The sequence below is a fragment of the Rhinatrema bivittatum genome, chromosome 3, assembly GCF_901001135.1.
Source record: "Rhinatrema bivittatum chromosome 3, aRhiBiv1.1, whole genome shotgun sequence".
In the NCBI taxonomy this organism is placed as follows: domain Eukaryota; kingdom Metazoa; phylum Chordata; class Amphibia; order Gymnophiona; family Rhinatrematidae; genus Rhinatrema; species Rhinatrema bivittatum.
Window position 1 is genome coordinate 280,239,816 of NC_042617.1, and position 12,325 is coordinate 280,252,140.

At 46.6% G+C, this 12,325-nt stretch overlaps 1 protein-coding gene across 3 annotated transcripts in view; it reads right to left on the reverse strand.

Annotated features, from left to right (window-relative positions):
• The window catches only part of STAT2 (signal transducer and activator of transcription 2), a 157,959-nt gene that overhangs the window by 48,829 nt on the left and 96,805 nt on the right, over positions 1-12,325 (reverse strand). For all 3 annotated transcript variants that reach the window (XR_003855535.1, XM_029594807.1, XM_029594808.1), the window contains 3 exons: positions 9,341-9,480; positions 8,939-9,127; positions 7,262-7,316 (listed from right to left, as the gene is read on the reverse strand). Coding sequence is in view for 2 of the 3 variants with exons in the window: in XM_029594807.1 (XP_029450667.1) it covers positions 7,262-7,316; positions 8,939-9,127; positions 9,341-9,480 (384 nt within the window). In the remaining variant the exon portion in view is untranslated. The remainder of the gene's footprint in view (positions 1-7,261; positions 7,317-8,938; positions 9,128-9,340; positions 9,481-12,325) is intronic.

Below are 12,325 nucleotides of genomic sequence, written 5' to 3' on the forward strand. Positions count from 1 at the left end.
GATTTTTGAAGTTTCGGCTTTAGGAGTGAAGGCCGCGGTTTGCAGCAGCATGATGCAGACGGCCACCCTCCGCTAGGTCCAACAAATGCTCACGGCACAGGATCTTCCTCCGGAAGAAGCTGAACAGGCGAACCACATGGAATCTGCGGTAGCATATACCGCAGATGCTTTATACGATCTCCTCCGCACCTCGGCCCGCACTATGGCTTCTGCAGTTTCTGCAAGGCGGCTCCTATGGCTACGTAACTGGGCGGCAGACGCCTCCTCTAAGTCGCAATTGGGTTCCTTTTCTTTTCTGGGCAAGCTTTTATTCGGAGATGAATTAGAACAGCTGGTTCGCTCTTTGGGGGAGAACAAGGTTTACAAGCTACCAGAGGACAAGCCCAGATCGTTTCGTTCTCCCGGCACATTTTGCGGCCGTTTCCGTGGACAGCGCCGCTTCCGCTCCGAGAAGGGCTCTTCCTTATACACTCCACGACAACTACCCAAAAGATCTCAAGCATGGGCGCATTCCTTTCGTGGCAGGCGGCCCCCGCGAACTGGCACCTCTCATACCTTTGCCAACAATAAGGCGTCCCAATGAAGGGATGCTGGCCCATCCCTCAGTTCCAGAGATCGGGGGGCATCTCTTCCACTTTCGGGAGGAATGGGCTAAGATCACCTCAGACCAGTGGGTTCTCAACATTATAAATCACGGCTACGCTTTGGATTTTGCACAACCCCTTCGCGACCTGTTTCTAATTTCTCCCAGTGGGTTGCCGACGAAACAGCAAGTGGTTTCGCAAACACTGACTCGATTGCGGGCCCTGGGAGCCATTGTTCCGGTTCCCGCAGCTGAGCGGCGGACTGGTCGCTACTCCATCTACTTCATCGTTCCCAAGAAGGAGGGCACATTCCGCCTGATATTGGATTTGAAGCAGGTCAACAGGGTGTTGCGTATCCACGCTTCCGAATGGAGACATTGAGATCCGTCATTGCGGCTGTCCACAAAGGCGAATTTTTGGCTTCTTTGGATCTAACAGAGGCTTATCTCCACAGAGATCCAGGAATTTCATCAGAGGTTTCTGCGATTCATGATCATGGGGAACCATCACCAGTTTTGTGCCCTACCCTTCGGGCTAGCGACGGCTCAGAGGGTCTTCACCAAGGTGATGGTGGTGGTAGCAGTGAGCCTTCAGAGGGAAGGCATATTGGTACACCCCTACTTGGACAATTGGCTCATTCGGGTGAAGTCGAGGATACGTGTGGTACATGTGGGCACCAACGACATAGGAAAATGTGGGAGAGAGGTTCTAGAAGCCAAATTTAGGATTTTAGGTAGGAAGCTGAAATCCAGAACCTCCAGGGTGGCATTCTCTGAAATGGTTCCTGTTCCATGTGCAGGTCCCCAGAGGCAGGCAGAGCTCCAGAGTTTCAATGTGTGGATGAGACGATGGTGCAGGGAAGAGGGATTCAGCTTTGTAAGGAACTGGGGAAACCTTTGGGGAAAGGGGAGACTTTTCCGAAAGGATGGGCTCCACCTTAACCAGATTGGAACCAAGCTGCTGGCACTAACTTTCAAAAAGGAGATAGAGCAGCTTTTAAACTAGAACAAGGGGGAAAGCCGACAGTCACTCAGCAGTGCATGGGTCGGAGAAATGTATCCTTGAAGGATGCTAATGAAACAGGAGAGTTAGGGCATCCCAACAGAGAGCTTCCATTAAATGCAAACATAGTTCATATACCTATATATAAAAAATCACCAAAGCTAATGATTTCCGAATTATTCCAAACAACTGAAAAGCAGGTTGTTAAAACAAGCAAAAAAACACACTTTGAAATGTCTGTATGCCAATGCCAGAAGTCTAAGTAGTAAGATGGGGGAGTTAGAGTGTATAGCAGCAAATGATGAGATTGACATAATTGGCATCACAGAGACTTGGTGGAAGGAGGATAATCAATGGGACAGTGCTATATCAGGGTACAAATTATATCGCAATGATAGGGAGGATCAACTTGGTGGGGGTGTGGCACTTTATGTCCGGGAGGGTATAGAGTCCAACAGGATAAAGATCATTCAAGAGACTAAATGTTCAGTAGAATCTATATGGGTAGAAATCCCATGTGTGTTGGGTAAGAGTATAGTGATAGGAGTATACTACCGTCCACCTGGACAAAATGGTCAGACAGATGATGAAATGCTAAGAGAAATCAGGGAAGCTAACCAATTTGGCAGTGCAATAATAATGGGAGATTTCAATTACCCCAATATTGACTGGGTAAATGTAACATCAGGACTTGCTAGAGACAAAGTTCCTGGATGTAATAAATGATTGCTTCATGGAGCAATTGGTTCAGGAACCAACAAGAGAGAGGGAGCTATTTTAGATTTAATTCTTAGTGGAACGCAAGATTTGGTGAGAGAAGAAACGGTGGTGGGGCCACTTGGCAACAGTGATCATAACATGATCAAATTTAAACTAATAATTGGAAGGGGGACAATAAGTAAATCTGCAGCTCTAACACTAAATTTTAAAAAGGGAAACTTTGATAAAATGAGAAAAATAGTTAGAAAAAAACTGAAAGGTGCAGCTGCAAAGGTTAAAAGTGTTCAACAGGCATGGACATTGTTTAAAAATACAATCCTAGAGGCGCAGTCCATATGTATTCCATGCATTAAGAAAGATGGAAGGAAGGCAAACGATTACAGTCATGGTTAAAAGGTGAGGTGAAAGAGGCTATTTTAGCCAAAAAAACATCCTTCAGAAATTGGAAGAAGGATCCATCTGAAGAAAATAGGATAAAACATAAGCATTGTCAAGCTAAGTGTAAAACATTGATAAGACAGGCGAAGAGAGAATTTGAAATGAAACTGGCCATAGAGGCAAAAACTCATAATAAAAACTTTTTAAAATATATCCAAAGCAAGAAACCTGTGAGGGAGTCGGTTGGACCATTAGATGACAGAGGGGTTAAAGGGGCTCTTAGGGAAGATAAGGACATTGCAGAAAGACTAAATTAATTCTTTGCCTCCGTGTTTACTAATGAGGATGTTGGGGAGATACCAGTGCCGGAGATGGTTTTCAGGGGTGATGAGTCAGACGATCTGAACGAAATCACTGTGAACCTGGAAGATGTAGTAGGCCAGATTGACAAACTAAAGAGTAGCAAATCACCTGGACCGGATGGTATGCATCCTAGGGTTCTGAAGGAACTCAAAAATGAAATTTCTGATCTATTAGTTAAAATTTGTAGCCTATCATTAAAATCATCCATTGTACCTGAAGACTGGAGGGTGGCCAATGTAACCCCAATATTTAAAAAAGGCTCCAGGGGCGATCCGGGTAACTATAGACCAGTGAGCCTGACTTCAGAGTCAGGAAAAATAGTGGAAACTATTCTCAAGAACAAAATTGTAAAGCATATAGAAAGACATGATTTAATGGAACATAGTCAACATGGATTTACCCAAGGGAAGTCTTGCCTAACAAATCTGCTTCATTTTTTTGAAGGGGTTAATAAACATGTGGATAAAGGTGAACCGGTAGATGTAGTGTATTTTGATTTTCAGAAGGCGTCTGACAAAGTCCCTCATGAGAGGCTTCTACGAAAACTAAAAAGTCATGGGATAGGAGTGATGTCCTTTCGTGGATTACAAGCTGGTTAAAAGACAGGAAACAGAGAGTAGGATTAAATGGTCAATTTTCTCAGTGGAAAAGGGTAAACAGTGGAGTGCCTCAGGGATCTGTACTTGGACCGGTGCTTTTCAATATATATATATATAAATGATCTGGAAAGGAATACGACGAGTGAGGTTATCAAATTTGCAGATACAAAATTATTCAGAGTAGTTAAATCACAAGCAGACTGTGATACATTGCAGGAGGACCTTGCAAGACTTGAAGATTTGGCATCCAAATAGCAGATGAAATTTAATGTGGACAAGTGCAAGGTGTTGCATATAGGGAAAAATAACCGTTGCTGTAGTTACAAGATGTTAGGTTCCATATTAGGAGCTACCACCCAGGAAAAGGATCTAGGCATCATAGTGGATAATACTTTAAAATCGTCAGCTCAGAGTGCTGCAGCAGTCAAAAAAGCAAATAGAATGTTAGGAATTAGGTTGTTAAGAGAGTATTGGTTTAATTTTTTCCTTTTCATTCCTCCTTTTTTCTGTTCCTTTTTCCCAATTTTACCTAGAATAAAGGGGATAAATATTTCTGTTAAATAGTTGTATTATTACAATTAATGTGGTGTAACAATTTTCTTTTGTATATTCCTCTTGATTGAATGCAAAGGATTCTTTGTGTATAATATGTAAAATTGAATAAACAAATAAATAAAAAAAAAAAAAATCGTCAGCTCAGTGTGCTGCAGCAGTCAAAAAAGCAAATAGAATGTTAGGAATTATTAGGAAGGGAATGGTTAATAGAACGGAAAATGTCATAATGCCTCTATATTGCTCCATGGTGAAACCACACCTTGAATACTGTGTACAATTCTGGTCGCCGCATCTCAAAAAAGATATAGTTGCAATGGAGAAGGTACCGAGAAGGGCAACCAAAATGATAAAGGGGATGGAACAGCTTCCCTTTGAGGAAAGGCTGAAGAGGTTAGGGCTGTTCAGCTTGGAGAAGAGACAGCTGAGGGGGGATATGAGAGAGGTCTTTAAGATCATGAGAGGTCTTGAACGAGTAGATGTGACTCGGTTATTTTCACTTTTGAATAATAGAAGGACTAGGGGGCATTCCATAAAGTTAGCAAGTAGCACATTTAAGACTAATCGGAGAAAATTCTTTTTCACTCAACGCACAATAAAGCTCTGGAATTTGTTGCCAGAGGATGTGGCTAGTGCAGTTAGTGTAGCTGGGTTCAAAAAAGGTTTGGATAAGTTCTTGGAGGAGAAGTCCATTAATGGCTATTAATCAATTTTACTTAGGGAATAGCCACTGCTATTAATTGCATCAGTAGCATGGGATCTTCTTAGTGTTTGGGTAATTGCCAGGTTCTTGTGGCCTGGTTTTGGCCTCTGTTGGAAACAGGATGCTGGGCTTGATGGACCCTTGGTCTGACCCAGCATGGCAATTTCTTATGTTCTCAGCGAGGATGCAGTACAGTTAGTTTTGAACAGTCTTGATTTCCCTCGGCTGGTTCAACTATTCCAAGAGCCAGCTAGTTCCATCCCAGGTGCTGGAATTTCTGGGAGCATGTTGAGACACCAGTTTGGGCAAGGTTTTCCTACCACAGGTGAGGATGGAGCGACTAATGTCTCAGGTTCGTCGCCTGTTAGCTCTTCCCTTACCCGTGGTGTGGGATTATTTGCAGGTTCTTGGTTTTATGGCATCTACACTGGAGTTGGTCCCTTGGGCCTTTGCTCATATGTGACCTTTGCAGAGGGCGCTACTTTCTCGCTGGAATCCCAAATTGGTGGAGTTCCAGCTGCCATTACTGCTCCTCGAGCCGGCCAGGTCCAGTCTGGATTGGTGGTTGATACCGGATCACTTGCTTCAAGGCGTGGATCTGGAGCCCCCTCAATGGATCATCATGACGACGGATGCCAGCCTGATGGGTTGGGGGCAGTCTGTCAGTCGCGGTCCGCACAGGGTCTTTGGACGCTGCCACAGACCAAGTGGTCCATCAATCGCTTGGAAACCAGGACGGTTCGCTTGGCGCTGCGCCACTTTCTTCCACTGGTTCGCCACCAGGCAGTTCGGGTTCTATCCGACAATGCGACCACCGTGGCTTACATAAACCGGCAAGGGGGCACAAAAAGTCGGCTAGTAGCCACCGAAGCAGGCAGGTTGATGGATTGGGCGGAACATCACCTGTCTTGCATAGCGGCATCTCACATAGCTAGGGTCGGGGTTGACAATGTTCAGGCGGACTTGCTCAGCTGTCAGCAGCTAGATCCCAGAGAATGGGAGCTATCAAAGAGGCTCTGCGGCTTATCATCAGACGGTGGGGGACCCCCCGGTTAGACTTGATGGCAACTCGTTTGAATGCGAAAGTATCTCGTTTCTTCAGTCGCAGAAGGGAGCACAGCTCAGAAAGTGTGGACACTCTGGTTCTTCCTTGGCCCACGCATGTTCTCCTTTATGTGCTTCCTCCACGGCCGCTGGTGGGGAAGATTTTGCACCGGATCGAATCCCACAGGGGACAGGTCGTTCTGGTGGCCCCGGACTGGCCAAGGCGGCCGTGGTTTGCAGATCTGATCAACCTGGCGGTGGACGGTCCCTTACGTCTCGGCCATCTGCTGCACCTACTTTGGCAGGGACCAGTATTTTTCGATCAGGCCGATCGCTTTTGTCTAGTGGCTTGGCTTATGAGAGGCGGCAATTGAGGAAGAAGGGTTACTCTGAATTCTCACCACTGAACGATGCCTGCGAGTAGTAATATCACGCCGAATGCCCGCTTCAATTCCCAACACGGGGCCACATTTCGAACTGTAGCAAGTTCTTCATCAAGGGGCTGTAAACGCATTTGAGTATGTCAACGTTTTCGGCACTAAACGGCATTACCATTTCTGGAAAAGAACGCCGTTTAGTGCCGAAAACATTGACTTACTCAAATGCGTTTACAGCCCCTTGATGAAGAACTTGCTACAGTTCGAAACGTGGCCCCGTGTTGGAAATTGAAGCGGGCATTCGGCGTGATATCATTACTACTCGCATGCATCTGGGAATTGAAGCGGGTATTCGGCGTGATATTACTACTCGCAGGTATCTGGTTTACATTGAGGTGAGAATTCGAGTTAAAGAAGAGAAATAGATCATGTTATGAACGCTTTCTGACAGTTCTAAAGTTGACTAGATTTTATTTGCAAAGAATTAGGGATTATAACTACATGATGTATTTTTTTTCAACCTTTTACTATATTTTATTTAATAATTATGTTTTTATTTTTTATTATTATTTTGTCTTCTTATACTTTGAAGTTGTGAACCGTTTTGGTCGGACGCCCTCCGTGAAAATCGGTATATAAAATGTTTTAAATAAATAAATAAAATAAACAAACAAATTTGGAACAAAAAATTCAAAAAATAGTTTCAGTAGTTTCACTCTTGAATAACAGCGATAATGATAGACTATTATGCATAAGGCAGAGTAAAAAAGTGGTTACACTAAATCGATGATGCCTATTATGAAGGTCATTTATAACTTTTGAGCGCCTTTTATGCGATTTGGTAAATAGAGGAGAGGAGGATTATCAGTAATATACTTGGATTTTTTCCACTCGTCCTCAAAAGGGTATGAGGCTGATCACGGAGTTTATTTAACTCACCTGGCTGAAACCACGATCAGATGGCGTTTCAAATACTTCTTATATTCACTGGTCACTGCCAAAGCAAACAGAAGGTACCAACTGGTTAACAATTTTCAGTGGAGGGCCCCTATCAGAGTGACATTTTCCTAGGGCCATATCTCTGAAAGCAAGGAAGATCTTGGATTTTGGCTCTGCAGTTTTGGATTGATGCAATGACTACTAACAAACTCTTCTGAACAATGGCGTCATCTGCTGGTAGGATCAGCACACTGCACTGAAGAGGCTGTGATCCCAGCCTGCTGCAGCCAATCCCACTGAACGACAGAACCAGTGCGCCCTGCAGCTCTAAGGGAGCACAACTTACTGGGCTGCTGAAGAGAAGGGGCTGCTGAGCCTCATATGCCATGAAGGGAGGAGCTATTACCTGCCAAGGGGGTAGGGATAGGAAGAAGTGGAGAATTTTGGAGAAAGAGCTTGGGGAGAAGGTGTTAGAGAAACTGATTAAGAAGAGCTGGTGTGGCCCACAGACAATAGGTTGCAGTGGGAGGAATGGAAGGAGGAAAGGTTTACAGAGGGCAGAGCACGTGTGGGGGAGAGAAGGAAAGAGGAGGGACGGACTGAGAGTAAAGAGGGAAATGAAGGTTTCTAGAGAAAGTAAAACGGGGGGGGGGAGCAGTACTGGTTTGGGAAATTGAGGAAGGGGGGGGGAAGTAAAACAGGGGCGGAATTTCAAAAGCAAAGAAAAACTGAGAAAACAAAACTAATTCAAGATGAAGAGGGAAAAAAACCCACCATGCACATGAAAGTCTGGGGGTGGGGGGGGGAGGAGGTGGTCTCATATAAACTTTACATTTGCTACACAATTCTTACGCCAAGCTGCGCACATTTTTTCTTCTGCAGCTGGGAAAACTATTCCCAGTGTTGCAATGTAAAATATTTCCTGTTCAGCGAGCGCACGCAGAATCCTGCTCCCGGGAATATCTGCGCTCCCGAGCGAAGCTGACCTGCCACCTCCCCCCCAGGCCAGCTCAGCGCCCTCAGCGGCAGTCCATCGAGACTCCGTCAGAAGTCTACGCAAACTTACAGGGTCTCTGAAAACTGTCTTTCTGCAGGTAAAATTATGCGAGATCATGCAGTGCCACTCTCTTGAGTAGAACTTTACCCACAGTGAGGGAAAATGTTTGGCCTTTTATGCACCTAGAAAGTCACCCAGACAAAAAAAAAAAAACCTGCACAAAACAGCAAGCACAAATATGCACGCAAAGTTTTCCTTAGGTAATTTTCAGAGAGCAAGCTTTCCTTTTAAAAATCAGTGCAGAGTTTACAAATACAAAGTACTTTGTATTTGCAAGTACTTGCAAAATTTTGCACCCCCATCTGAAAATTACCTTCTGAATAGTTAACTGATGCAAGCCATTATATTCCCAAAATTACCTCCCTTCAATATGTCTCAATAATTGGAAAATGAAGGGGGTTTTTCATGTTATTTTTTTCATTTTCTAACCAAGACACTGTAGGCTTGCAACACCTACAACAAGCCTATGCCATCTCTCCCGCCTTGCAGGGCCAATCCCACATCATACCTCCCAATGGACTACCCCCATGCCTTCCACTAGCCTGTGCCCTAGCCATGCTGAGCCACATCTCAGCTCCTGCCATTCCAAAGATTCATGTTCACTAGCCCATGCTGCTCACCTTCAGGCCTCTGCTCATAGTACTTTCCGAAGGCCACATCCTTCTGTATGTCAGGATACAGGTATCTGAGTGGGTTTTCGGGAAAGTCTTCTTCATGTATCAGCTGGTAGCTGCGGATAATCTCTGTCAGTGGGATGGAGTTTAGGTCCAATTTGGTGTAGGGCTGCACTGAGCGGATGTTAAACGTACCTGGATGAGAGGAGGAAGAGTCACAGGACTAGCACCTAAGAACCGCGGCAGCCTCTCCTCGGTAGGGAGAACGTGAGCAGAGGCCACAGGCTGATTGGTACCAGGCTTATCTACACCTGACTATGAGGTGTGAGTGATCTGCAGCAGCTGGACCAGTTTTCAAAGATATCATGCCCGACCCCCTTTGCCCGCGAGCGGAGACCCTGGGCTTACCGTTGTCCTGGAATTCAATCCACGAAAAGGTGATGCCACCATCACGGCAGCTCTCGCTGAAACGCAGCAAGAAGGTCCCATCCCGCATTCTTTTTAGCAGCGACTTCTCCTTCTTCCGGCTCACAAAACCCATCACGAGGCTGAGATAGACACACACAAGCGAGGCACGAGATGAAACTGCTCCAGCCAGACAACAGCTCTGCCAATGCCTTCCCAGCCAGTTCTCATCAGAGCAACATCACACACCGCTTCCTACCCAGCTCACCGAGGAGTCAAACATCTCCTATCCAGCTTACCTTACACCTCAGGGACCCGTTATCCATTGCCTTTCTCATACAAAAACAGAATCCGACGACAGACGAGGAAGGTAAAACCCATCGATCTAACCTGCCCCATTTACTTCCCCTCATGCAATGCCCTAGACCCTAGCTGATCGCTGGCTTTCACTTCTTCACACAATTAGGGATCTTCTCTGCCTATCCCAGACTTCCTTGAATTCTGTTACTGATTTTGCCTCTACCTCCTCCTCTGGGAGGCTTTTCCATGCATCCCATCACCGTTTCTGTGAGGAAATATTTCCTACAGTTACTCCCCCTCCACCTCATATCTGTTACAATCCAGCCTGGAGAGAGGCCGCTCTCAGATGCTGGAAGAAGAGAACAGCCTTACCTCTCTTCCCCCCCCCCCCCCCTTTAAAAGTCAGACAAGACCCTTGTCTGACCCTTGTCATGAACCAAAAAACGAGCAGGGTGTCAAACAGCCCAAAGTCTTAAGGAAAGAGGGGAGGGCAGCAAATATTAAACACGCACCCAATGTAAAATGGCTCGTGTGAATAAGCCAAGAATGGAAAGGATAGTAGTAATAAAACCAAGAACCCTAGAGAAGGTAAACAGTCTGCCTCGTGGAACACTGTATTTTCTAAGTAAATTCTGCTTGCAGGTTTGCCTTGAAAATACTTGGGTAATTGACAGCGTACATCCTCCCCCCCGCCGTATTCACTCACATCAACTTACGCCTGCTCTCTGGAGGGCATAACTTGTTGCGCAGACTTTTTAAAATTCAGAAGCACGCACACAAAGTGCTGAGATCTCCACCACCCCGGAACACCTCTGCTTGATTCGTGCAAAAAGCACGCTTGTGTTTTACACAACCTCAGCCCAAGGGTATATTAGTACAAAAGGTATCCCCCTACATTCCCAGATAGTAAAAAGTATAACAAATAAATAGAAAACGCAGCCGCTTTTCAGCAAAATGGCTTCATTAGGGAAAAGAAAATTATTACTTACCTGCTAATTTTCGTTCCTGTAGTACCATGGATCAGTCCAGACAGTGGGTTATGTCCCCAATCCAGCAGATGGAGTCAGCACAAGCTTTGAGGGGGCGTATCCATATATACTACTACCCCCTCTGCAGGAGTTCAGTATCGAGTATATCAAAGCCAGAGTAGAAACCCCCGAAGGATCAAGTTTGTGGAAACAGATAATGAAAACAATTGTAACCGCAACAAGTAACTGCAAACATCCTACCAACTTGTAGGGAGCTGTGAAAAACAGCGAAAAGAAACGACTGTGAAGACACAGAACACTGCGAGCAAGAAGTAGCGCAGAGCTGAGCAGGATCAAGAACCCAAACGCGGTGGGCGTCTGGACTGATCCATGGTACTACAGGAACGAAAATTAGCAGGTAAGTAATAATTTTCTTTTCCCTGTACGTACCTGGATCAGTCCAGACAGTGGGATGTACCCAAGCTTCCCTAAATCGGGTGGGGTCCTGCTCGGCCTGCTCGGAGAACCTGCTCGCCAAAGTGTCCAGAGACCGAAGAGGCGAGGTGCAGACGATAGTGCCTCGAGAACGTGTGTAACGATTTCCAGGTGGCTGCCCTACAAATTTCCTGCGAGGATACCGAGCGAACCTCCGCCCAGGAAGCCGCCTGAGAACGTGTAGAATGTGCTACGATTCCGGGTGGGGGAGTCCAACCCGCCCCAATGTAGGAAGCAGCAATGCCGGCCTTCAGCCATCTGGCAATGGTAGTCTTCGAGGCCTGAGACCCCTTCTTAGGACCGGCCCAGAGTACGAAGAGATGGTCAGAGGTCCGGAACTCATTTGTAGCCTCCAGATAGAGGCGCAGAGTGCGCTTGACATTCAAGAGACGGAGAGACTTCGGCTCTGAGGAAGAGAAGGACGGCAACTCCACCGTCTGGTTCACTTGGAATGCAGAAACCACCTTCGGAAGGAAGGAGGGAACGGTGCGAAGCGAAACTCCAGAGTCGGAGAAACGGAGATAGGGCTCTCTACACGACAGAGCCTGCAGCTCCGAGATGCATCGAGCGGAACAGATGGCCACAAGAAATACAGTCTTGAGAGTGAGATCCTTTATCGTTGCGCTGCGCAGCGGCTCGAACGGTGGTCCCAACAGGGAGCGAAGCACAAGGTTAAGACTCCAGGAGGGACAAGGGTCCCGTAACGGAGGACGCATATGCTTGACACCCTTGAGAAAACGAGCAATGTCAGGATACTGTAGAAGAGAGCCCCCATCGCTCAACAGCGAACCAAGGGCGGCCACCTGAACCCGTAGTGAATTATAGGCGAGCCCTTTTTTCCACCCCCCGCCTGTAGAAACTGAAGGATCTGAGGTACAGAAGCCTTAGCGGGTCTCGTGGCCTGGCTGGTACACCACAGCTCGAACACCTTCCAGGCTCGAACATAGGCCGCCGACGTCGATGTCTTTCGTGCCCGCAATAGCGTGGATACTACCGCCTCTGGGTAGCCCCGACGCCGGAAATACTGGGCCCTGATGTATGAGCTGGGGGAGGTGCCCCAGCCTGATTGGCCCGTCGATCACCAGCTGTAGCAGGTCCGCAAACCAGGATCGCCTGGGCCATTCTGGGGCGACGAAAACCACAGTCCCCTGATGGCTTTCTATTCTGCGGAGCATCCTGCCCACCAGGGGCCATGGTGGAAAAGCGTAGAGCAGAAGATGTGGCG